This window comes from Lathamus discolor, chromosome 6 (assembly GCF_037157495.1).
Source record: "Lathamus discolor isolate bLatDis1 chromosome 6, bLatDis1.hap1, whole genome shotgun sequence".
Taxonomy (NCBI): domain Eukaryota; kingdom Metazoa; phylum Chordata; class Aves; order Psittaciformes; family Psittacidae; genus Lathamus; species Lathamus discolor.
Window position 1 is genome coordinate 42516298 of NC_088889.1, and position 27266 is coordinate 42543563.

Genomic DNA, 27266 nt, shown 5'->3' on the forward strand with positions numbered 1-27266 from the left:
CTTCCCCCCATACATACTACACATGTATTTATTAAAAAAAAAAAAAAAAAAACCACACCAAAAAACCCACAGAAATGGAAGACTCCAGAATTACTGTTAAATGCTGCATCTCAGGGAAGCAAGAATGAAGGTTTAAGTTCCATACTTGCTCTGTTGGTAAGTGGAGAATACACATCTGTCCTATGCTAACTAAACAGCTTATATTTAATATTTATAAAAAAGCTATAAAACATTATAAATGTTACCAAAATGCATTGTTTTATTTTCTAATTTTAGCATAGAATCAAATTTGAACTGACTCTCATGTTGTTTTCCACTGTCTTTTTAGTTCTCCCTGTTACCTGGATATCTTTATGACACACACCCCACATAACAGAAGTCATCTACATGTCCTGATAGCACTTTATTGTAACAAAATACTCTTATTTTTTAATATTCACAGAGTTTAAGGATGTTAATTTAGCTCCAGTGAGATCCCTAGTAAGGAAGAGGAGGTAGTGTGAGGTCATAAGGTTCCCATTCTTTACAAATGGCCTTAATCCTTTGAAATGTGATAGTGTTATCTCTATTTTAAAGACTAACTGATTTACTGTGTGGCTTGTAGAATTGTCTATCATAAAAAATATGGGGTAAGATTCATCATCTCTTAAATTGAAATGCTCCACTCTACTACAGAGAGTACTGGTCAGTTTAGATAAATATATTTATTAGAATAAATATTTCACTTGGTGATCAAGGGGCATTTGCTTTGGGTTGTATTTGACTTGGCTCTATTTGAGATCCTTTACCCTGAAGGGAGAATACCAACATAAAACAGTGATTTGCAGCTCTATGTTCAGGCTCCCTTCTGACAAAAATTAAACAGGATTGGCTATGCAAACATGCCGTTAAGCAGTTTTCAAAGTAACTTGAACAGGAGCTTTTTGCAGATAAACATTTTTCATAATATTACAAAGATTTTTAATTCTGTTCGATGTTAAGCTCACTTGCTAGCTTCCTTCTCCCATCTCTCCACTTGCAGCTTTTCTTGAAAGCTCCAGCGGCTTTGGGAAACCTGTAGGAGGAAAGAGTAGCTTGTACAGACATCACACTGCGATTTACGTGGGGTCTACGGGAATGCGTCTGAACTCCTGGGTCAGAGGATGCCCATGATCTGGGTGTGCATAGGCGTGTGCCCCCTGCTGTGGCTGGCGCATCAGGTGAGCTGACAGGGCTCACCTGTGGGGCCAGCTGGCACAGGCAATGGCTGCCGCTGCGCTGGGGACAGTGAGGCTGCAGGACTTCAGCATCCTGTGAGTAGCCAGAGCAGGAGGTGCCCTCCCTGCCTGCAGCTGTGTTTTGGTGGAGGGGGGAGAGCTGCTCACGGTTGGTCCCATTTCCCCTCAGGTGCTTCCTGCCTTGTCTCTGCCTGCAGCGTGACTTGGTGTGACTGTTGGGAGCTGCTGCTTCTCCTCTGGCTGCTGGTGTGGGGGGATGCTGGTGAGGCTGGAAGCTGGGCATGGGGGGCAACTGATGGCATCCTGGGCACTCCCAACCTGAGAGCTGCCAGATTTTTAGCCTGTAAACAGTGGCTGGCCCAGGGGCTGTGTTTTTCCCCCATGAAAGGGTCTGGCCGAGCAGGCTGTATGCTATACATGACTTTCTGGTGACCAGCCTACTTAGCTTGGCTAAGCAGATTTTTTGCAGATCATTTCAGTGTCTTTCCAGTTGCTCTTTTGTACCTTGAAATGGGTGGATTTCTTGTTGCTGAGTTGTTTTTTCAAACAATGGGGGTGTGTGGGGGGGTGTTCTTTCCAAAGGGATAACTTTTCTGAGGGAAAAGCTGCTCATTTGATTAGGGGCATCTTGCATTTAAGCTCTTGTCAGACTTACAATTCAATGGGAGTAAGCTGCTCCTGCTTCATGCAGAAGTAACATCTTCCTTTCCTGAAATCTCAGTAATGGCTGGGAGGAAAAAAACCCAAACCCTTCGGTTTTCTTGGGAAAATACCCTGTGTGCAGGAGGCAGGGCCATGGCTGCTGCCTCATGCCTGGGCAGGCTGCCCCGGCTCAGCTGGTGAGGAGCACAGCAGTTGGCAGCTGTGAAGGCTGGTGGTAGGAGCTCAGAAGCACGAGCTCCTGCAGGGTCTTGCAGACACACTGCATGCAGTGGTGGTAAACTGAAGTCTGTGTCATGGCTCCATTTTACACGCCTGGTGCTTCTGGTGGGCTGGTCAGCAGCAGAGGTTTCACCTGCATTGCCTTACCTGTGTCAATTAGAAACACTATTGCATCTCAATGACAGCTTTAAAATGCTTTTTAATGCCACTTCATTACTATGGTAGCTGTTCACAAAACAGGAACTGTATTTTAGCTTCCTGAATTAGTGCTTTGGCTACTTTTTACCTCTGATAACCCAGGTGGCTGATTCTGCCAGTCTGTAAGTGTAGTTTCCTGTTAAGATGGTTTTGCTAACAGCTGCTTTTTCTAGAAGGCTGGGTAAATGTTCTCCAGTTTGAGTGATCTGATACCTGGCAGTTTCCATGGTGCATATGCAATACATTCTGTAAGAAACTTTTTTTTGGCACATATTTGGACTTACAGAGGCAACTGATTGTGGTTGCTTTCTCTTAATTGTGTTAGTCTAGTCTCTGTTTATATTTGAGCAAATCAGACCACTGAGGAGTAAAGGCATTGTTGATGTTACTTGCTTTCAGCATGCTGTGCCAGGCAGTTCTGTTCTGTTTCTAAACTAGCTCCTGGTCCTCACCATAATTAGTTCAACAGCACAAAGCTGTGTACCACACCTCCTTCAGAATATTTAGGCGAGAGAAAGTTCTTGTCTCCTTATCTTCCTTTTCTAAACAAGTACTATATTATTAACATCCCATGGGTAAGTGTGAGAGAATTCCAGAAATGATGTAATTATGAATTTGGTTTTGACATTTTAAAAGACTATTTCAGTGTTATAGTTTGCTTGATTTGAAACTTAAACATTTTAAAGTAGTGTTAAGTTAGTAAGTAATTTTTGTTTTCCCAGCTAATTCAAATTATTTTCCCATATCTTGCCAGTCTTTTTCTCAGTCTTTTTTCTTCTTGTTGTCTCTTAACTTGTGTTCATTGGCAGAGAATTGTTTATCATATTGGTAATCTGATCGCATGTACCAGGGCAGAAAAATAGTTCTTATCCCTTTGCTTACATTCTACCATTCTCTGGTTACTGTTAAGTAGTAAAGGCCGTATCTGACCTCAGCAAAGGTTGGGAAAGTTTAGTTAGCATTTGCTAGCAAAAACAGTGATGCAGGATTCTCATGGCAGTGTCTTAGGAGCTGGTCTAGTAGGAAGTTCAGCTGTAGGTTCAGTTATACCCTGAGGCTAAGGGTATATTCAAACTGACCAGCACCTGGCCTCCAGGAGAGTGCCCTCAGCATGAGGCTGGGCTTCTCAGCCGCCAGGAAACAATGCTACCCGCTCCATTTGGTTGCGGTAAACTGCCTGGCCAAAGCAGTGCTCTTTCCCTTCATTACCATGGAATGGCTGGAGTTCACCTGCCCCTGCTGGTGTTTAGACAACTGCTCTGGTTGTGGAAAGTAAACAGAAGGACACAGTATTCATTTGTATGTAGACACAGATGAACATAAATTAATTTTACAGTAATGAAACAATGAATGCCATTCAGGTAATGAAAATGGCTTATTATCAAGGATACTTCACTAACCAAACTTGATTGTTTGAAAGGAAAGGAAATTTTGATCCTGTTGTGATTAAATTTAAAGTAGGCAGTTGCTTCAAAGCAGAGATTAAGACCTTGGATTTAATCATAGACAGCAAATTTTCAGGACCTGTTCTTCCTTCAGCAGAAGCCAGAGGCAAAATTCCTGTTGAAGCCAAAGAGGACAAAGAATATGAGCTCCAGTTGATAGACATATATAACTGGAAATTTGCTCATACTTAAACTGTTCAGTGGAAGTTTCCATATATTTGATGGCTCTATTTGCATGACAGCTGATCACAAGTTATTCAAACATGTTCTGCTTCAGCTCCCTAAGAAAACCATGTGTTTACCGTCTCAATTTCAAACCAAACCCAGTCAGTGAAATTTTTTTTGACTGATTTTATTAGGTTGGGGCTCTAAGCTTCAAGTTTCCAGGCAGCTTGTTTAAGATACAAGTTGGTCTTCTTTGCCAGCATGCTTAGGACTGCTGTAGCACTTGTGTGCAACAAAGACATTTGCTATGATTTTTGTGGTTTTGATGCTTTCTGAAGCTGACCCAGGAAGTAAAGTCCTGGCAGAAGTGGTGGGGCTAGATAGTGAGAGTTGCCCCATTAAAAATATGGGGTACAAGAGGTTATTATCACTTCAGGACAGGGAGATGAAAATGCGTGTATTGTAGATGAGAAGGCCTACATGACAACACTAATATGAAATGCAAATAGAAGTAATAAATCATTTATGTGAGAAACCACTTTAAAAAAGTAACTCCAATTTATTTGAGACAGCAAATTATTAGAATTTTGTGAATTTAGGTTGCTCTGGGAGCTCCACTGGGAAGGATGAGTTTTGGACTACGTTAACTACTATTTCATGTAAAATTCAGAAACAGCTCTGGGAGTTACAGTAAGCACCTAAATGCTAAGCTTGGAATCTTCTACAGTTTTTTGAGTGAAGGAATCATAAAACTGAAACCTTGTGCTGTGGATTTACCCACCTTCTGATCATGGCTGATACCCTCTACCACACTTCTTCCTCCAAACTTACCTTCTACTTACAACACAGGCCCAGTCCTTTCCCCCCTCCCTGCCTCTGTGTCTCATCAGGTCTCAATCCTTTCATCTGTATCCCACTGCTATTTTTTTCAGATCAAAAACTGTGCTCACAAATGCTTGCTGACACAAACTTTTCAAATTTAAATAATATACGCTTCCTACCTCAGTGTAATCGGGCTGTATGAAGGGTACAAGTAATGCAGCATCACCGTTCCCATGAAATGGAAATATTTGGACATTTAGCTCTACAGGTTTCAAAGACCCAGACCCATTGTTGTCTTGATGGATGAATGACATAAGTATAAACTGCCTCCTTCTTCGCAGTAGTAAAAACAAAGTGGGAGCAAAAATGTGATTCTGCTAGCTGGCATGTGATTTATATTCAGAAGAGTCAACTAGCATCATCGCTAGTATGAAGTGACTAAAACCTTGATATTGACTCACTCAAAATATTTGTATAAATAGTATCCTTGCTGTTTGAGGATGATTTAGGATTTTTTCTTTTGCAAAGTGGGATTTAAGATAATGCAGGCTGCTAGGAAGCATCAGATGCAACCTACTCAAGCTATACTCCATGAGGTTCATCATAATAGCTTTCATATTACAGGATATTAAAACAGATAGCAACAGTCCCAATTTTTCTTGCCATATATATTTCTATAAAAAGTTTATAAACTAAATGAATTAAACCTCTGCACAAGTGCAAAAGTGATTCTGCATATGAATTTATACAGCAACAGCAAAATAATCAGATCTATAAACACATAACAAAATTAAGGATAACAACTAATAGAAAAATACAAGGCATCGCTGCCATTCACGTTTAGTGTAATATATAGCCAGTTATAAGTTATTAAAAAATGCACAACAAAATCCTGATGAGTACAATCCCTTCTGTGACACTCCATAGCTACTATGAATTTTACAATCAATAGCAGAGGGGAAGGAAATAAAGGAAATCTTAGACTGATAGGGAAAGTGCTGTTCTATTTTCCACTATGTATTCTATTTGTACAAACCCCTTTCTTTTCTGAAGAATACTTGGAGTATGTTATTCACACCAGGAATCTGGAATAACATGATGAATATTGCATCATTTTAACCATACACCAGTAGGTATAAATATATCAACACATTACTAGGTATGTAATCAAATTTAAGCCTTTTTTCAAGAAAACTATTCTTTCATCTACAGAGAACCCCACACATCTTTAAAGATGTTTTTATTAGCATTAGAAAGCTTTTATCTGTGAGCTACTGAATCCTTCTTACATGTCTGCTTATTTTTTTCTTTACATACCCTGTCATCTGATACAAATCAGTTAGGTTTCAAGGTTTGAGATGGCTTTGGACTTGAATACTTTCAGTTCCCAGTGTGTGGTCTAGTTTAATCTCTTTGCCCAAGACTCCTATCTCTGTTTAATCAGTAACAACTTCATAAAATCAAGACAGTAGACAGGGAAAAAAAAAAATCTGGTTATCAGATATATTAGGAATATCACTGTTGATTTCAGTGGTGTAGGCAGGAGTAGTATCAGCTAATATGCTAGGACCCAGATTCTCACAAAAAACTACTGTGCCTTAAATACCTTTCCAAATCTATGCCAAAAGAACCAAACAAGATCAATCCACAGAAATCTGTGGGTCTTTAGATGTCAACTTTGCCAAGCAGATGGCAGCATCGTTCACAATAGCAAAACGTCAACTAGTGAAAAATAGACTGTTTAGCTACAATCTGTCATATCTTCTCCTGTCATGTCTTTTCCTAAACGGCCTGGCAATAATGGATGTTGTGCAACTGAAGCAACTGAAGTACTTCACCCTGTCAGCAGAACTCCTTGAAAAGATACAGAAGCTACAGAACGCTTATAGAGCATAGTACCATGTATTTAAAACTATATTATTTTTAACTCATAAGAAGACATCTAGCAAGTGACAGCAAGCACGTCAGAGCTGTATTGTTTCTCTGCTTATTTCAGATAGCCTTAAGTGCATGATACGCATAGCTTTGAATTTGGGGATACTACATATGTATTGAAAATAATAACTGTTGGACAAATTCTGCATTTCAGTATCAAGTACAACTTCTAACAACCTCACATAAATTCTTGACTGACTCAAACACACAAACAAAAGTAGCCTTTCTTCTTCCCTTGCATTATGATAGTATATATAAGAATAAAACATCTGTACTTGAGAGGGACTATTTCAGTTTCATGATTTTTGGTTTCAAGCTATCAACAGCAGATTTTTGCTTCATTGTTTAGAGTCCAAAAAATCTTTACAGATGCCTCTAATAATATCAGGAACCAACTGCTCCAATCCTGTGAACTCCCTAGTGAAGAAAGTATGAGATTCTCTTGGTTCAGAAGCCATGTCTTTCAGATCATCCAGAGGCGCCCAGGCAACACCGACAGAGAACACAGTTATTCCTACAATAAGGAAACCAAAATTATTTAAGAACATTCTGCCTACGTATACAAGAACAGCTATTTCTACATCCATGAATTAATGTGGATTGGAAAAACATGTTTCAATACCTGCAATCAGATAATATCTGAGTCTGTCAAAGATTATTAGAAATATCAGGACTTAGAAGATTTCTCTCAGTAAAAATTCTGAAGGAAATACAGGGTGTCTCAAGCACTAGTGTCTTAGTTGTTTCTGTAGTGACATACACGAATGTGGCAGTTACTATGTCAGTCTTGAAACACAGGTAACACTCTAAAATGATTTTGAAAATAAATTTGGATTGTTTGTGTAAGCTCAGTGCTTTCAAGCATCACCAGTCAATAAGCTTTTTGGCCAAAACTGCTTATTTCTTTTCCAGATAACGATGGAGAGCAGGCATCATGCTGCATTGGGTCATAGCACTGACTGGAGCTTCACTACCTGGCTCTTCTATCTACTAATTTCTCTTCTGCTTACAGAAATTAATCTGGGTGCATGTTTTTCATACCTGGCTACTCACACCTGGCTCCACGGAAGTGGGAGCTTTTTTTCATCGTAAGAGAAAACAGTTCCTTAGGGCTTGTATTTTGCTGAATTTAAAACAGGTATGATACTTAAAAGTTTGCAAATACAGCCCCAGTGAGTAAATTAAAGTCTTTACAACACAGCAGAAATAGAACGAATCAACTTCCACCACTTTTAAGTATACATCATTTACCTGCTTTTTGTGCAGCAGCAGCAGGTCCTCTAACATCATCGTAAGACTGACCATCAGTCAAAACAAAGAGGAAGTTTTTGTTAGCACCATCTTTCACTGGCCCAAACACATTTCTGGTTGTGAAAGTAATGGCATCACCAGTAGCAGTGCCACCACTCATGTAGCGAATGTTGCGAATAGCAGAGAGGACATCTTCTTTCGTATTGTAGTCTGTGAAGCTGAACTCAGTACGCTGATCATACGTGAACTGCACAGCTGCAATCTTGGAACCTATGTCAGAGATCTCAAAAGCCTTTGCAATGTTGCTGATGAATTCAAGCACAAGGCGGAAGTTGTTGTCTCCAACACTGCTGGAACCATCAATCAAGAAAGCAATGTTGACGGAGTTGTAGCATGTCTTGCTACAGAACATCTGCTCATGTGAACACAACTTTTGGACAAGAGGTTTTACATATTTGGTAGTGCCAAACCAGGTGGGCATTTGGTAAGAGAAGAAGCCATTGTTTCGACAGACAGCCTGTTTGAAAACAAGAAGTCAGCAGGTGAATACTGACACAGCAGCTGAATGGATGATAATCAGACACCTACATGATTTTCTTTCAAAGGCAGGTTAGAAATGGAGCCTCATGGTGGGAATTTGGGATAGGGCTTTGCTCGTTTGTTTTTAAGGAAATTGAGGACAAACATCCACAGTTGAAGTCTGAAATCTGTAATATGTCATAAACACAGACATATAGTTGTGTAGAAATATAGCTCTAAGTCACTCAAAGTACAATTTCTTTCTCCCCCATCCTCCATAAGAGGCATATAAAGTCTAAGGTATTTGGGAAAGGGGTTAAATTTAGTTATCACCTTGGAGAGCTGATTTAAATCAAGCTAAGATCAAAATGCAGAAGGGGAGGGTAGGCCTCAGCCATGTAAGATCATGTCTTTCTGTGTCTATAAGTATGTAAGGGTTGGACCTGCTTGCAATACACTGTGATCAGCAACAAGCTGGTTTGTGCTTAGAAGCAGCAGAGCTGTAGTGCTTCATTCTGTTCATTCCCTGAGCTATGAAATTTCCACTGAAACTAGACATCTAAAAGCTCCCTGTGGAAAATGAGAGGTTCTCTCACTGGAGAGAAGTAAAGACCTAGAGATTAGAAAGCTCACATGGGAGTATGTGATCTGTGTTTGAATTCCTGGGCTAAGTTACACAGAGTAAGATCCAAAACTCTTCATCCAAGACTAATATCTTGCATGTGAATGTGCTCATTCGCTTGTTTTTCGTTATTTCCTGTCCTCACTGTAATGAAAGTAAGTAAACAATTATCCATAGAAAGATATGCCTCCCTGGCTGCTATTTCAGGACAGGAGATACATCTGCATATCATTGCTTTGACACATTTAACAATACCTACCTGAGATAGGAGAATCTCCTACACTGAGAATCTTCATGTAATTACAAACTCCAGGAGCTACAACTTGGCCAAGACTGAACTGGGGAACACTAGTACCTTTCTGCAGACCCTTAGCAGGAAAAAAACCCAGTGTTTCTCTAACCTCCCTAACACTATTCTTTTAAATCACTTATGAGCAGGCATAATTACATTGGTTGGTTTGAGATATTTTACATACACACGCATACACACAAAATATCTTTATATAAAGAAGTTCTTACAGATGTTAATTAGTTAATTAGAATTTTAGTGTGAAGTAAATTCTCCAGAATTATACCCATGAGAGAAAAAACAAATAATGGCATTCTCTCTTACTTTGTCAACAAAACCAATGTCTTGCACCATTCCCAGCTCCTCTGTTGTGGGCTTTGCGACAGATACAATGAACACGTTGACTCCAAATTCTCTGGCCACTATGCCAGCTTCTTCTAGATCATCTGATGGCCAACCATCTAGAAACACTACAATGATCTTGGGAATTCCTTTGCGTGCTCCATTTTCCAAAGAGAAGAATTTCTGAGCTGTGTGCTTCAAAGCTTTCCCTAGTTTTGAACAGGAAAACAATATAAAGAAATAATGCATACCATAATGGTACATTTTGGTACTAGTTTCCTATATGAATCTGTGAGGGATTTCTGTTATGATTGCAGGTCTAACCCACTGTAAAAGTGAAATAGTGCTCCAGGAGATTTGATGATGACACTTCAGCAATCTGCAAGTTAAAAAACCAAAACAACTCAAAATCATAGAATCATAAAACAGTTAGGGTTAGAAGGACCTTAAGATCATCCAGTTCTAACCCCTGTCATGGGCAGGGACACCTCACACTAAACCATCCCACCCAAGGCTCTGTCCAACCCGGCCTTGAACACTGTCAGGGATGGAACATTTACCACTTTTTTGGGCAACCTGTTCCAGTGCCTCACCATCCTCACATTAAAGAGCTTCTTCCTTCTATCCAACCTGAACTTCCCCTGTTTAAGTTTTAACCCGTTACCCCTTATCCTGTCCCTACAGTTCCTGATGAAGAGTCCCTCCCCAGCATCCCTATAGGCCCCCTTCAGGTACTGGAAGACTGCTATGAGGTCCCCACGCAGCCTTCTCTTCTCCAGGCTGAACAGCCCCAACTTTCTCAGCCTGTCTTCACACGGGAGGTGCTCCAGCCCCCGATCATCCTCATGGCCCTCCTCTGGACCTGCTCCAACAGCTCCATGTCCTTTTTATGTTGAGGACACTAGAACTGTACACAGTACTCCAGGCGAGATCTCACAAAAGTAGATCAGAGGGGCAGGATCACCTCCTTTGACCTGCTGATCATGCTGCTTTTGATGCACCCCAGTAAAACAACACCAAAACCAAACCACCCACAAGAAATGACCAGATAAAGCTAAGGAAGAAGTCACTGACATTTTTTCGCCCACAGGTCTAGATTTGTACTAGGAAGCAGATATTAGTGCCTGCAAAATAGATAGGAAGGAAGAAAGTTGAGGAGCTACCTAAATTTAGCTTGTTCAATGCAACATATTTGGAATGCTCAGTTGTCCTCTTTTGGCAAACATCTCTTCACAACCATTTATTCCAAATTTATTCTAACTAACTCTTTAATTACCCACTCAACAAGAAAGAAATGCCAAGTCTTTTAGAAATGAAACTGTCTCAAGTTACCACCCTGTTATTAGTCGAAGTCGATTTAAACACCATGAAGTGATATTTGTATATCTACTCTAATAAAATTTAGTAATAAGCAACCCTAACTTCCAGAAAGGAAGTGTAAGATGTGGCAATATTCTAGTGGAAAACCATTGAATTCGAGTATGGCATTTAAAACACTTCCTTACCTAAAATGAATTATGGGAACTTCAGTATATACACACACATATATAAATATATAAAAAAATATGTAAAGAAGTCATTTCTATTTGCATGGAAGTATGTAATCACCTGTATTAGAATTGCCTCCTCTGAACCCCAATTCCTTTATGGCAAACAAAACTTCTTTTGCTGCAGTGAAGTTTTTCAGATAGAATTCAATTTTTGGATGTTCACTGTGGAAAAATAAAACAGAATAATTAAGTGTGTAGTTCACTTTTCATACTGCTATGTCATTAGCAAGCTAAAGTACACTTTGAGTCATTCTGATCTTGGTAATATATGCTCTTCTCTATATTTTTAATTACTAAAATAGAAGTATGCTCCTCACTTAATTCTCACAATCCTTAGCAAGATGAATTATTTACCTGGGTGGGTGAACAAAGAACAGGATGATTCTTAGGTTCAAACAGCTGAAAACATTAGGTTGAGAACATATACAGGAAAAAAACTTGAACATGCCAGATGCTAAATGCTTAACATCTTTCTAGTGACTATAAAAGCAAGTCTAGGTCATTAAATCAGAATCAGCCATCTACTCTACAGTTGTCTAAAGGCAGAGGAGAGAAATAGATTTTAATGATGAAAAATGCAATAGAGAAACCTTGTGCTACAGTTCAAAAAAAGTTTGCTTTCTTTTGCTATCCATCAGCCACTATTGACCGAATACTGTTCTGCAGAATAGGGAGTGATATTGTCTTATTAATCACTCAGTTATCTTTTGTATAGATCTGTTCTTACCTGGCCTGTACAACTCCAACGTGAGGCCCTTCTGTTCCAATTCCTAACATCACAGCTACTTTTCCAACAAAGTTTTTCTGCAAATTAAATCTACGTTGGCCAATGTTGTAACTTCCATCAATGAGAAATGCAATATCAGCTTTACAGTCTGTGAACATCCAAAAAATTAGACTTAACAGCAAATAAACATTAGGATTTTGCTTTGCAAAAGTTAAATCAGTAGGTTCTTACCTTTGTTTCCAGCCTTTTTATCAAGTGTCTTCTTGGGTTTTTTACCTTCAGTGAAGGAAACAGCATGGATCATGTAAGAACAAGAAGATGAATAACCAAATGCTTAGACCCCAAGATTTACATTGCAATCTATCTTCAGTAGGAATTGTCAATCAGTTTAAACTTGCACTACAACTGCTTTACTCCTTAGAGCATACACTCTTTTTCAAATGAAACAATTTATCCTTCCTTTCTACACCTGCTTAGCTGATTACTAAAATGTAGAAAGCTGTGTAGATTGCTGTAGTTCACTATCCCAAGTGCTACCGTTTCTCAGCAATCCTGGTGTACAGCGAGCAGTTTTAATGCTTTGGAAGCAAACCATGACTTAAACTATAAAGCAGACAGTCTATTCACAAACAACATCTCAAGTCCAGTATTTATACACCACTAACTTTCATAAAAACTGATCTATCCTTTTAATGCAGTATTTTCTGTGGAGAAATTCACATAACACCTGAATTTTTACTACACAAGTTCTGACAGCACTCAGCTGTTAAGCAGATCTGTAAGAAAGAATGCATGATGTCTGTCTTCTCTGTCACTTAGTAAGAATGAATAACCCATGAGCTCATGAACTCTTTCCTTCCTTTATGCTATCTGTATTACTTTTCCAAATTAATACAACTTTGGGTTTTTTTTAACTGAAATCAGAATCTATCTCCTCATTTACAAATGATTTCTCTTTTTGCTGATGAAAGATATACTGCAAGAACAGATATTGTATATTTTCTTCTTTAAAGTTAAATGAATCATATGAAAGATGTCATTTTAGCCAAGGATTCATGCAGTGTAACACATCTTATCATGAGAGGTTTCTTTGTTGAAGAGGCCTCATACCTGTAGAAGGACGTGCTGTTGATACGGATCGTCCAACTGATTCAAGCGCTGTGTTCTTGATACCTGTTCAAATATTGGAAGAATAAATTCGCTGTATTTTAATGCATTTAAATGAAATTACAGGTGCTTGAAGAACACCATTTATTTTCAGTAATCTTTCTTCTTCATCTGCTATTAGCTACTCTAGGAGTAGGACACAGGCCTAGACAAATTTTTGGTGTAATTCAGTATTGTACTGCTTGTTCTACAGGTAATAAACTTCCCTAAGCTTTTGCATTTGAAACAACAGCAACTTATAAGTTATTACAGCATATTTAGCTGATGAGAAGTTTTGAGCTGTAGTAGCCATTATTTCTAGCAGATTAACTCAGGACTTGATCTGGAGAAGTGGATTTCACTTACACCCTCACCAAAAGCACCTGTAATTCCGAGTTCTTAACTACTGATATGCAATACAAAGTTTACTAGTATCTTCAGATAGCAGGCTGAATTTTACCTGTGTAAATAATAAGAACACATTAGAGAGATACATTTCCCAAACTTAGAAAAAATATACAGGAAAGCTTTTTTTTTTTTTTGAAATCATGAAAACATGTGTAATCAGTAGGCTTCTTTATACAATTTGTAACTGGTTTGCAAATGGGCACAGTATCTCAGCTACACAGAGAAAAACTGAAAAGCACATTGTAACTTCATGACCACACCACATCTAAGTTGGCATTATCCCTTGTCTTGAGAGGGTCAACGTTCTATTTACAGGGAATGCTTAACAAGCTCTTTGAAGTGCCTGACAAGTGCTACTTCCTGCACAAAGCTGTGCAGGGGAAGAGAAAGGATAGAACTATAGCTGGAAGTGGTAGGAGGACAGGACTGCAATAGCAGGATGGAAGCACTGACTTTCATAAACTTAAACTGTCATGGAACTGCACTGTCAACTGCTTACTATCATGTCATTATATTCTAGATACCTGTAATCTATTTTTATGTACCGGCTTCTGCTACAGACTAGCTAGTCTAGCTGGAACAGTATTTTAAGGAAATCGTGGGAAAATGTAGATAAAATAATTAAAAGTGAAAATTTCTGTTACTACACTTCAGAGAGCATAAACAAATGTGATTGCTTACAGGAGCACTGAAGAAGTTTCCTATATTTCTGTTAATATTTCAAATAAGTTTGCAAAATAGTGGGATCCACCTACCAGTCACTGAGAAAGATGAAGTCCATCTACTGAGCACCTGAGACTGGATCCCATTGGCATTTACAGCCGGGTAGTTTTCCTGTCCTGGAAGAGTCTGTACCCTTACAGCTCCTCCTGCACTGGTGATCACCCCTCTGAGATACAAAAACAGTTGTTATAAATCAGACATTTTAATCACAAGAAAATGCAAATTCTAAAGTTCTGGCAGAATTCAGACTGACACAGAAGAGCAACACTTCACAAGCATATTAATTCTTAAGTGACAATAATAGAATCATAGAATGGTTTGGGTCGGAAGAGATCTTAAGGATCATATAGTTGTAATCCCCCTGCCATGGGCAGGGACACCATCCACTAGACCATGTTGCCCTAAACCCCATCCATCCTGGCCTTGAACACTGCCAGACAGGCGTCAGAACTGTTCAGAACTCTTTATGTGTAACTGAAAGATCAGTTATTATTTTCAGAGACCTAAATTACATGTTGAGCTTCTCTAAGAGGGAGTAAAAGCTGATTATTTGTAATACTTGGGCAAGTACTGTGGAAGACAACCATTTCAAGACTATTTAAACACAGCAATGTGCATCTTTGTGTTCATTTTTCTTATCCATTTGGCTTTCTGCTTGAAAAGAGGTCCCAATCTAATCTGCTTTAAGGCATTGTGAAAGTAGAATAATCAAGACCAGAGTTCAGAAAGCCTTGCAATATATTTTGGGTAACATGAGCCCTGGGTATATGTGGTAAAGGCAGCTTCCACATAAATCTCCTTGTGGACTGCTGCTGAAATACATTCCTCCTTTGTGATGCATACCTCCAAATGTGATTTGCATTTCTGAATTGAGCCATGGTTTTATTTTTATATATATACACATATATATATACACACACACAATTCTTGAAATTTGAAAGATTATGATAGTAGTTTCAAAATATACAGTTATTTTCTCATCTAGGAACACTGTGTATAGTATATAGACAGAGGAGCTTTAGTTAAGTTACCCTGGATGAGTTTAAAAACAGATTATGAAGTTGGCAAACACAAACAGCACTCTACAGCTTTTGTGAAAAACTGAGAGAAAAATCAGACCAGAGCCCCTAACTGGTTATTTCTAAATGACAGGAAAATTCAGTAAGTCAAGATCGTCTTTGGGGAAAATAACACATTAATGTATTTACAGTATTTCAATCCAATTAGAACATAGTTTTCTTCTCCAGTACCCGGTTCTTTTTGACATTCAAGCTTTCACTAGTGTCTCAGTCTTAATACATACAGAAGTGTGCCAGAAATAGAATATATGTAATTGGAACAGTTTCTAGTTTAAGTTTATATTTGCTACTTTGGGTTTGCATCAGCAAACCCAGTCTATGCCCAAGTTAGCTCACACGAACAGCTTAATATCTCTTCCCACTTCCTTTGTTGTGGACTCACAACTTTGAACACTGTCTGAATTAGACTCAAGACAGTTCAACATAAGAATTATTCCTGGAAGCAGTAATTTTAGCTTATTTTCAATACAGTGTAACCAATTTTGCCTGTATTATTCTATTTGTCTATTCATCTCTTCATTTTGATTAATTATTCCATGCAAAAACTAATTATCTAAATAGTCTTCACTGAATCTGGAAGCTTTCCACTGAAACTGAAGTAGATTTATTTTCTCCTTATCCATGTATAGCAAACATTTGATTTTGCTTTTCATCACAAGTCAGAAATCTCTAAACTGCCTTTAGAAGATACACCATTTCCATACAACGGCTCTACTATTTTAATGCAGGCGGGGGATGATACTAGATGTGAATGTAACATGATCTATAGCTTTGTGAAAGTTATTCCTCTTCCTTGCCATTTTTTTCCTGTAGGTAAACTGTTTAAGCCATCTTTCACAGTCAGGTCAGTTTTACTTGTGATGTTTCTTCCAGCAAGTTTACTCACAGTGCATGCTTGTGTCTGATAAAATGGGATAAACCATATTGCCAGTCTGCTTTTGTATTCTGGATCAGACTGACAAATTCCCTTCTGCAATCCTTTATGACTGATTTTAAAGTGAGATTCATCCTGTGTAGATCCAAAGTGGTATTTAAAGAGTGAAGAGGTGCCTATGCACTTCTTGAGTGACTTATATCATTACAATCTGCTTCAAGTTCTTTGCTCCTGTGCGACTGACTTGCTTGCTGTGGCTGTTTTGATTAAACTGGAACTCTGCAGATTTTTCAGGAACAGCTTTCACTTCCTTACTCACTATGTTTCATGCTGCTGCCAGCACTGCTTCACAGCAACTTTATACAAAGCTGTCAGTCCATTCTCTTGCCTAGCTTCACTGTTAATAACAAATTATTACATATAACTAAATGGTAATTTTCACTCAAAAACGCATACAAATTAAACAGAAAAGCAGATACACAAGGAAGCAATCCTGTACCTTACTGCACAATAGCTCATGGAAGAAAGTGTATTGGCCAAGGTCGGCAGAAGATACGCAGAAAAAAAATCTCATGAATTACAGGAATTTAATCTAAAACAGACTTAAAAATATGTATTGAGGTAAGGGAGCAGAGGGGACTGAAGCTTTAGAGCTCGTGTACCTCCTCAAAATAAAGTGCAAGAACTGTTTATCTGCTCTCTCAGAGAAAGAGATGCAGGGCTGGCCTGCCCTTGCTGAACTTTGAATGTGTTTTTGAAGGAGCCTGAACATCAAAACCGATGTCTACACCACAAAGAGACTCTTCCAGCCATGGGAGATGACCCTTATAGATATAACTGAAGTCACTAATCTTAAACACAGCAGTAGAAACCATCCCCTGGTTAAAAGAAAGAGGAAACACAAGGTATTTCATCCGGTGAAAATCTTTTCCCTCTGGGTAAATTTTTCATTGGTATGTTTTTATGCTAATTATATGCATCATATATGTCTAGAGGTAGGCTATCTACTTTATCAGCAGAAGAGAGAGAGAGCAGAAAGATAAAAGGCCTGACAGATGAAGGCCTGCCTTGCTACCCAAGAGCATCATTTTGACCTGCCATTGCTAACAGAAAGCAGCTGGCATTTCCTATAGGGTCCTTGGATGAAAACAGTTGTTCTCAGAGCCTTCAGACAAGACTGCTGAATTACCTGGATTCCCATCTTTCCTCCCTACTATCAGCAGCTACATCAAAATCCTTCCACATTATCTATCTTTCTCCATTACTCCAAGACACATCCTCCTCCAAACTACAATCTCCTGCTGCTGCCTGTTTGCCTTCAGTTACTGACACAGAGCTGCTCAGGGTTTCATGCCAGCACCCTCTGCCTCCCTATGCTGTGCTCTTTCTTTCTTCCTTCTCTGGACCTCTATTGCTTTTGGCAGAAAAGAAGGCTCAGCAGCAGAAGCAGGCACTATACTCCCAGAAGATACACAGCTCAGAAATCCCTCTGGCCAGACAGCCGTTTTGTAAATATTCTTCTAGTAAATGCTAGGGCAGCTCAGGGACATCCACGCTTGAGGTGGTTTTGTGGCCAGCTTGGTAATACCAGAATATGCTTTCATTACACTGGAATTCTGGGCCCCCAGTGTTTAATGGTTCCATCCTGTGGTTAGTTAGGGAGGTTCTAAAAACATTTACATGCCTATTTAGCATCAAACAACTATCACATTGGCTCGGTCTCTATTTAGTGGAATTGGCACTAGCAAAGAACTGCAAAAGCTGAGAAACTAGTCCTTCATTTGACCTTCCAATTATTAATCCAATTAATCACTCAGATTTAAACTCAGTTCTTCATGCCTACATAGTGTCAGCCTGGTAGGAGGTTCTCCATTCTTTCCCAACAAATAAATCTTTTATTCTTCTGCCCAGAAAAAGAACAATATTAAATAAATATTCTGTTTCCTGAGAGTAATTATACATAAAATAAGGAGAGAAAAAGCCAAATACAACAAACTAAAACAGGCAGAGACCATATTCATCCGTAGAACACAAATTTATTCATAGCTAAATTCTGCTAAGTTCTTTACATGCATTGTACAGTAATCACTGTGTTAATAATTGCCTTACAGTAATGGAACTGCTCATGGGAATAAGCATTATGTGGTTTATATAAAATTAAGGAATCAGGCCTCAGTTTGGACCTGGCACACAAACTGAAGTGTATGCAAAGCGGGGGGCTAAGCGATGCTCACACAGCCATTTCCAGTGTTAAAAATAAAATAAAAATAAATAAAAATAAAATAAAAAAAACAAAGATAACCACTGCTCCCATGACTGATGCTGCTGGAAATAGTGAGCAGTTGCCTGACAATGCTTTCTGTAACAGCCACAGTCATTGTAATGGTACAAGCTTGTCATTCAACCGTGTTTAAAGTATAGTTATGCTGTACTCACTGTGCAAGGTGATGTAGGGAATACCTAGTCTGAAACATGACGTGATTGTTTCACTTACTTGGAAGAAATCTACAAAATTCTCAAAGCACATATCTAATTACATTATGGTATCAGCAAATTATGGTGATTACCCATTAGCAATATCTTCTTCAAATTACTTTGACAGCAATATGGAGTTTAGCCATTGCAACAAAGCGCAAAAAGGAACAAGTACTTTGTATGTTTTTGTTGGACTTTGCAGTCTGCACTGAAATTAGCTGAGAACTAAAAAGCTATTGCCTCTCCTCTATTCATCAACCCTTTTTTGCTATGGATAGCATTTATGGCTGCTAATACTTGCAGCAAAACCAAAATGTTCTCATTTAGTGAATTTAGTTCCAAGTATGAAAGGCCAACAGGACTAACATCTCCCAACTCAAAAGTAGTCCTCAGAACAGCAGTTTTCCTAAATAGAAAATTTTCACCTATATTCTTGCTTTTTCAAAACACTTTACACACTGTCATATTCATAACACTTGAACACTGTTAATTTACATCCTTACTGGAAGACACAGATTAGAAGGGGGAATGTATTTCAACCCCTTCATTGCTATTAGAGCTCTCATTGTTCTCACAATGTCTGTGGAGACAGATTATTAGATGCAGGTTTTACAAACAGGGTGCATATTTCACAAGTAGTATAACTCGTATAGACACTTACTATGGAAAAATACAGATTTTTTTTCTATACTCCTATGCTTCTGGGCTGGAGAACAGTAATACACATATAGTTTGTAAGATACAGACTTCAGTGAAGAGCAAAGTGATTTATAAATGTCTGTGCTTTATTACCTAAGGGAAGACTCTGCAAAACCAGAACAGAAATCTGCATCTTCCATTTCTTGTACCTCCCCCTTTTGTAAAAGTGTTCCCCAGCTGTGACAGAACTGATCCCCTCCAGCTTCCTTGCTGGGACCTCTCTAACAGTCACAGTCACCAGTGGCACAGGAGGCTCAAGACTAACGCTCAAGTCTTTAATCTCTTTGGAAAAAGGTCTTGAAAGCAAGAGCCTTTTTACCCCCCCTTTTTATGTAAAGGCATCTTTGGCAACCAGTAACGAAATGGAATGTTAAAATAAATTGCTACATCAGTAAATACAAACACTGTCTTAGAAAAAAAGACAGTGGGAAGAAATCTCAGTTTTCCTAGATAACCTTAACAAAAAACACGCACACACACACCCATTCCTCTAATTTGATCCAGACATTCTTTCACAAGCTTTCTGTAAATACTTAAGCTAGGAAAATTGAAGAACTGAGATTTAAATTTTTTTTTAAATACACATGAAGACACTTAGAGCACACTAAATAGGGCATTCATTCTTTTTACAGAATGATCAAAAAGAAGCCTGTTTTAGCAATAAAACACACACGGAGACATGCAACTATCTTTGAAACCAGCTCTTAAGCTTTAAAAACAAATACAGACCCACACAATCCCTCCCAAGTCCTTTCTAACTGCCCCTATAGTACCTCAGCTCTTACCCTCCTTTACAGCATTCAGGAAGTCCCAAAGTTTCTACTCAAAACTCCTCATTAAATCCAATTTTTAAACAGATTATTTTGGTTTATTTTGGAGTTTAAATACTATTAACAATAGCCAGAATTTTGAAAGTCTTGTTAAAAGTTAGAGGATTTAAACTGACACTTTAAATAAGTTTCTAAATAGTCTCTGTCCTTATTGTGAGACTTTTCTTCATGTCTAATCCAAATTACTGTTCCTGGATTGTCAGTCATACCTTAAGAGTTGTAACACCTTACAAAGTTTTGAATCTACTTTGTGGTAGGAAGCATATTGTGAAAAGTCTAAGTGAACAAATAGGTTGTACAGCCAATTAATAGATGAATCTAAAAATCCTTCTTTAATAACCAAAATCTTTCTCAAAGTATTAAAATCAAAGTCTGAAAATCCCTGTAGACTGATAGTCAGGATTTCGTTCAGCTTCCACAGACATCTGAAATAGGTATCTCACTGTCTGATTTTGCCCAACATTTCCTCATTAAAAATTGATTTGTGAGAATTTTTCTTGCAAAAAAGTAATTAAAATTTTGTCCTTCCTCAAAAAACAAAAAAAAAATCCCCCCCACAAAAAAAAAAAACCCACAGATAACCTGAAAAAGATATCTGCCAGCCTGTTTTCCTTCCCCCATGTAATTATAACTAAAAACTTAGACTAAGAAAAATATCCTGATAACATCTGTTTAACATGGGTTATCAGGATATTTATCTTATTCTAAGTTTTCAGTTGATACAGAAGATAATAAAGCCAGATACTGGTCTCATTAAGAGATCATTAATTAGACTAACACCCAGCAAGCAATTGTCAGAAGAGAAACACTAACATAAAAAACCATAACACTGATTAAAAGTAATCAAATTCAGTCAAATCACAGGTAGGTCTGTTTGCACAGGAGCTGAAACCAATTTCAGCAATTTCAGGAAAAAGTCATGTAAATGAAAGTCTGAAGGCAAATCTGCTTTTATTCTCCAGTTAGTTACTATTTGCACTCTAGTTTCCCATGTCTATGGGTGACACATGAGTAATCTTGCAGAGAAAGTTAAAGTGGTTTTAAGGAATATTTAAACACAACTTGGGTACCCAGGCCACCTGCAAGCTGCCAAACCATTCTCTTCTTCCTTGTTCTCTTTTCTCCTAATGATATTGCTATTCATTGGACTCCTGAAGTCCAGAAAGATCTTTATTATGATGGTGTCAAACACTTAAGAGTAAATTTAAGAGTAAATGAACTTGCTTAACACATTGATTAGCAGTCGTCTGACTTACCTGTGTATGGCAGCTCCACAGATACTGGAAAGAGAAGCATAAACTCCATTCCCAAAGACATAAAATTGCCACAGAGGACAGTTTGCTGGGCAAACAACATCTTCTATCTCCTTTCTAAGGTCGAGTCCTCTTGTAAAGCAAGTGATTGCAGTGGGAGCTAAAGAAAAAAGAAGAACCTGTGACCTGAAAATCTTTAGGATTTGTTTTAAGTTTGGGGGGGGGGGGGGGGTTTGTTTTGTTTTGTTGGTTTTTTTTTTTTTTGAGGGGGTGGGGTGTTTTGATTTTTTTTGTTTGGTTTTTTTTTGTTTGTTGTTTTTGTTTTGTTTTGTTTTTTAAGATTTCTCTACAGTTTCTAAGCTTAAGCAGTGCTTGAATTTGAAATTAGGTACAGCGTCTCATTCTGTTCTCCACCATGTCTGTAAAGACATCTTTGGAAATTACAAATGTATGGTTATGACAAGGAAGAACACACTTTTAGATTATTTATGAAAAAGAAGTGTCAGAAAAAGGTGGAAAGGGTAAACAAAACAAGCAAACAACACAAAACCAGCATTAAAATAATATTCAAGGAATATTACAGGAGGAACAATTCACATCTGTAAGCTTACTGCAGAGACAGAAGGGCAAGGGAAAAACCTCCAAGGCTGGTGGAGAGCATTCAGCTGGTCTGACAGCACAGCAGGTCAGGGTTTTGACTTAGATCAACATTGATTCAGCATCAGAAGTTCAACCCATAGCTGGATATTTATTCTGAGATTCCCAAGAGCACATCTTGCCCTTGCTGGGCACTAGAAGGTGCAAGAACCTTTTCTATATGCATTCAGAACATTATTTTTCCACAATATTAAGATGAAAGCTGGCAGAGGCCAGCCAATGTATCTGTACATAGCCGACAGCATTACATCCCAACAGGAGTATGTTTCAGGGATCTGACCCTCACCTGCTTCCCTGCCCACTCTTTCCATTCTTACCAAGTGTTTTTACTGACCCAACATAAGCTGCTTGTACTTCAAAGTATTTGGAGCATATGCTGTTCCTCATCAGCAGATGGACAAGATCATACCTCCTGCTAATCTCACCAATTTTGGAACTGAAAAGCTGAGCAGTTGCAGCCAGAGGTGCACAGAGAAGTGTGTGTGATCATTTTGGCTGCATAAATCAAATATATGTGTTCATAGACATCTATGCAGTTTTAGTCTTCAGTATATGTAATCCTCATTAATGCTATACTGAAATTATGTTAACCTACCAAATCATGTCTTCTTGAAAAATCTTTGTTGCTATTTGTCAGGATAAATACATGCCTTAAATATGTCTATCTATCCCAGAGTAAGGGGGGGGAAAGAAAAAAAGAAAAAAAAAAACCCAAACCAAGAAAACCACAAACCGCACAAAACAAAGCAGTAAATACTTCTTCATTTTCCCTTCTCAAGATACTAAAAGCTGTCTACCTAAAAAAAAAAAAAAACCAACAAAAACCTGTAAAGTGACTTTGTCTGATTCTCAAGTATCCAAGAAAAAAAAAAAGTCTCTTTCAAGACTTAGTCTTACACACTCACTTCCTTTCCATGTTTAGTCCTACACATTTGCCTTAAAAACAGAAGTCTGAAAAATGAATCAGAATCACCATGCTTATACATAGGAGTTCAATCTTTTCCTTGTTAAAAGTGCCGTATTATTGGCGTTATGCTAAAGGAAGTCAATCTACTTTGATGTTTGAATCCCCTAATACTTTAATGCAAGTACTACAACTGTGCTAGTTATTTAGTGGACACCAATCAAGCAATAACCACCAAATGACAACTAGCAAGATCATCAGAATAAAACAGCAGCAAGGAGTATGGGTGTTCTTGGAGGAATCACTGCAATAATCCTCACTGGTAATCTCTGCTCTCACAGTACTGTTTGTGCCACGCATCCTGCAATATTTTTTCCAGCTTCTAAACGTGCAAGATGCCACAGGCAGTTTTTATACCTACCATTTCTAAGGTACTGAGCTTGGCTGAATCCCTTAGCAAGCTGTGCATACAAAGGCAATAATTAGACATGTCCAGTTACAAACTGTTTATCACTTGGAGATCTGTATTCCCCCCAGCACTGGGTACTCAGTAATTAGTCATGTGTCAGGCTAATATTTACATAGCATTGAAGATGGCGGGGGTGGGGCGGGGGGAATGACACACCAACCAACCAAAAAAAAACCCCAATAAAACAAAACCTTGCTGCGTTTTCCCTGGACACTATGAAAATACAGAGGTCCATTGTAGTCCAGCCCATAGGATTTTTACGTATGGATGCCTGCAGACTGTCATGATCCTTGTCTACACCAGGAGAGAGGGGCTTCTGAGGGAAGGGACCTAGCTGCTGTTGAAGAGCTGACATACTGTAGCTATGGGCTTCAGCAGTCTACCTCAGTTGGATCAGCACAGAGGTAAAACACATACACTAAAAGCTGTTACTTAAAAAGCAACAATTTCATTTTGGTTTTCTAAAAAGCTATGTTTCTATAACCAAGATTAATATTAGGAATAATAGGTGCAGTATCAAAGTGAGAAGTACTGCGTACCAAAATCAAGACTTATATCAACTATGCAGTAGATTTTGTTCTTTGCTGTTCATGTATCATCAGGTATCCAACACAAAACTAGAAGTAGTCTGTTGCAAACAGAAACTGCCAAAGATACATATAAAGTTACTGAGATAAAAGAAAGAGTTTTAATCACCGTAATTTAAGAGTGCAAGAGTATTAGTGGAGGCATTTCTCTGGATATGTATGTGATCCAATATTCTAAATCCATATATTTTTAGAAAAAGGAAAGATAAGCTTCTAATTTACAGGAAATTACTCAGTCCTGAACTCCTACCCATTCAGGTGAAGACCAGAGACCTATGTTAAGTGATGTAAATTTAGGCCTTCGGAACTGTGATAAAATGACCGTCATCTCATTCTGTCAAGACACACACTCTTTAAGCCCCACAGAAACACACTACATCAGGGTACTCCATAAAAACAAAGTACAAGAGAAAAAAAAAAAAAGGCATTTCTTCCTGATTTAAGCTGTATTTAAGTGTAAAGATGAATGTCTTCTGTCACTGTTGACCTAAAAAAAGAAAAAAAAAAATAAAGTCTCACTTCTCTCCTGAAACATCCATCTGATAACAACACTTCCAATCAGTCCATCAGTTTCCATCTTTCTGGGGACTCATCCCATGTACTCCAATTTGTTCTGAATAGCTGTTTCTTACACCCGCCTATAAGAGTTCTCATTTAATTTTTGACAGGAGCTACTAATTTAAAAACCCTAGGAAAATAAAGGTCAATAGCCAAAAATCAGAGATTCTCTAATCTTTAAGTTTCCACGCGTTGGTTTGAAAAAGCAGAATTTATTTAGGCAAAAGAAAAAAGAATCCTTATGTACATTATTACAGAAAAATTAGGGATTCCTAAGAGTAATACAGCTTTATGAGGCAGAAAATAGAGAAGTTCATCCCTATTTTGTTTCTTACTCCTTTTACTATTTAGCATCATTTCTTTGCAAAACAGGAAGATTTGAATCCTCAAGATAAAAAGGACTTAAAACAAGCTTGCTTTTTGTATCTTATGCAAGGAATATTCACACCAGCCTTATCCATACTAGAAAAAAACCATAAAAACCTCCTAATAGAACTATAACTGTGTGTGTTTTGGAAAACATGATGGCAGATTGCATACTAATTCATGTAATCTTAAGTACATATCTTGATCTAGACAAGAGCAATGGGATTTTAAAAATCTGGTCAGGCTCTGATTCATTTCAATCTGAGACTTGCCCTTTTCTGATCTACTTACAGTTGCTTACCAGCACATGCCAATGGTCACCCACCCCTAGAGTTTCCTGAATAGTAACCAGAACTGCTGAACTCTGCAGTATTTGTATGCCTTTCAGGGGGAGCATAAAGAAAGGTATAAAATCCCTCAAGATCTCCTCACACAGTTACAAGCCTGACACAGTAGATTTCTGAGGGAACTAGTGATCTTTCATTACTTTGAACAACAGAATTTATAAGAATTCCTGCAAGCTCTAGTTCAATAACCAAATGCTGCTGAATTAGGCTTGGAACAATGGTAAGAGACAGTTTTTCACAGTAACTGTTCACATTTTATATTACAAACACATCCTAGTACCAATATTCTGTTTTGTCAGTATTGCCTTAATGTTATTTTAGCTGGTCCCAGATACCTTCAGATTACAATGGCTTCTTCTCTAACCCTGGGAGGAAGCACCAGAGAAAACTTTTCCTTTGTTTCCTGACAGACTGTTGGCACTTCATCTGTAATGCACCTGTAAAATAATAAGGAAGGGAATTGTGGTTGGAGTAGGTTTTCTACTGAAGAAAGTTTCTTAGCCATAGCACTCCTGTGACATGCAGCTATTAACAGTTTAGCACAAAAGACTTTTACAAATGCTTGACTGAACACAAAATGATCAGCAAATCCTACTTCCTAATGACTGTAAAATCCTGAATGGAAAAGATTAAGGCCACTCACCTTCTGCAGGCCAGGCCTGCAGGTCTGGAAGCGCATCCTTCTGGAGGCTCCTGCCCTCCCTTGGTGCAAGGCTCTGCTGCAAGGGGCAGGCGAACTGCTTGCGATGCATTATTTCTTCAGCTGCTTCCTGTGGCTCCTGGTTCCCCTGGGGTGCCTCTGGCTCCAGGAGAGCCCGCTCTCAGCAGCAGGGATACAATCCAACAGGGCACAGTACCACAGACAGCCCCTTCCCTGTCTGGCATTTTAAGTATGTTCTTTTGCTTTCCAGGTCAAAATAATGGCAGGGCAGCAGGTTTAAAAAGTTTTTAATCAATTCCACAGTGTAATGTATGTCAGAGATCCTCAGATTGTCAAGCACTGCGGGAGAGCCTTTGTAACACACACAAACACACCACCACTCACTCTTGCCATCAGCGTTCTCCTAGACGGGGACACTTGGCACCACCGCTCTTCAACCTGTGTCAGGAGGGGCTTCTGCCCCCGTTTGGGAGCGTTCCCGGGCACCCTCTGTGCCTTTCCCGAGGGCCACCTCCAGAGGAGCCCGACGCGGCGGGGCGCGGCCGGAGGCAGCGCTCACGCTCCACAGGGCTCCGGACCGGAGGCGCTGCCGGAGACCCTCGGCGCATCCCGGCGAGGGGCAGCTGCAGCCGGGAACGCTGTCAAGCACCGAGCCGGTACCGCTACCTGGTGCCCCCGCGGGCCATCACCTCCCGGCGGGGAGGGACGCGCAGAGACGGTCTGAGAGGGAAAACCCCTTGGGGAGACTGAGGAAAGAAAGCGGGCAACTCACCCGAGCCGTCGCTCCCGCGAACGGGGCTGAAGAGCAGGAAGGTGCCTGAGAACAGACAGGGAGCTGGTCGGGGCGCTGCTCCGCGCCTTCCCCGCCGGCCCCGAGCCGCCCCCCGCGGTACCCACCGAGGAGAAGGGGGACAAGCCGCATGGTGGCGGGGCGCGCCCGGACCCCGGGGCGACGGAGAGCGGAGGCGAGGAGAACGGCACAGCACGGCGAAGCCTGCCCGCTAGGCCACCCCACCTCGGATGCCAACCTCTCCGCACTGCCCTGGCTCTTTCACGGAGCTGCGCAGCCGACGGCAGCCGCCGCGTCCGCTTTAAACCTCTCCCGGGGCGCATGAGCACTGGGGCGGGTTCGGTGGCCGGGGCGGGGGGAAGGAGGGAGCGGGCACGGGGCTGGGCGGCCCCGGCGCTGGGCAAGGCCCGGCAGGTGCTGCTGGCCCGGCCCGGTTCGGCCCGGCCGGGCCCTCCCCTCCCCCGCCGCACCTTCCA

The 27266-nt window shown here is 39.6% G+C and overlaps 1 protein-coding gene and 1 long non-coding RNA gene across 2 annotated transcripts; both read right to left on the bottom strand.

Moving 5' to 3' along the window:
- Positions 1-5838: 5838 nt before the first annotated feature.
- Positions 5839-27086, bottom strand: COCH (cochlin). Its single transcript, XM_065686462.1, has 11 exons — positions 26898-27086; positions 26773-26817; positions 21455-21611; positions 14274-14407; positions 13075-13137; positions 12196-12240; positions 11965-12112; positions 11296-11399; positions 9670-9896; positions 7916-8432; positions 5839-7178 (listed from the first exon to the last, which is right to left on the bottom strand). Exons 1-11 carry the CDS (start codon positions 26920-26922, stop codon positions 7003-7005), a joined length of 1641 nt encoding a protein of 546 aa, XP_065542534.1. The 5' UTR covers positions 26923-27086; the 3' UTR covers positions 5839-7002.
- Positions 24147-26765, bottom strand: LOC136017817 (uncharacterized). Its single transcript, XR_010614096.1, has 3 exons — positions 25983-26765; positions 25675-25776; positions 24147-24555 (listed from the first exon to the last, which is right to left on the bottom strand). It is a non-coding gene; the product is annotated as an uncharacterized LOC136017817 (long non-coding RNA).
- Positions 27087-27266: the final 180 nt, after the last annotated feature.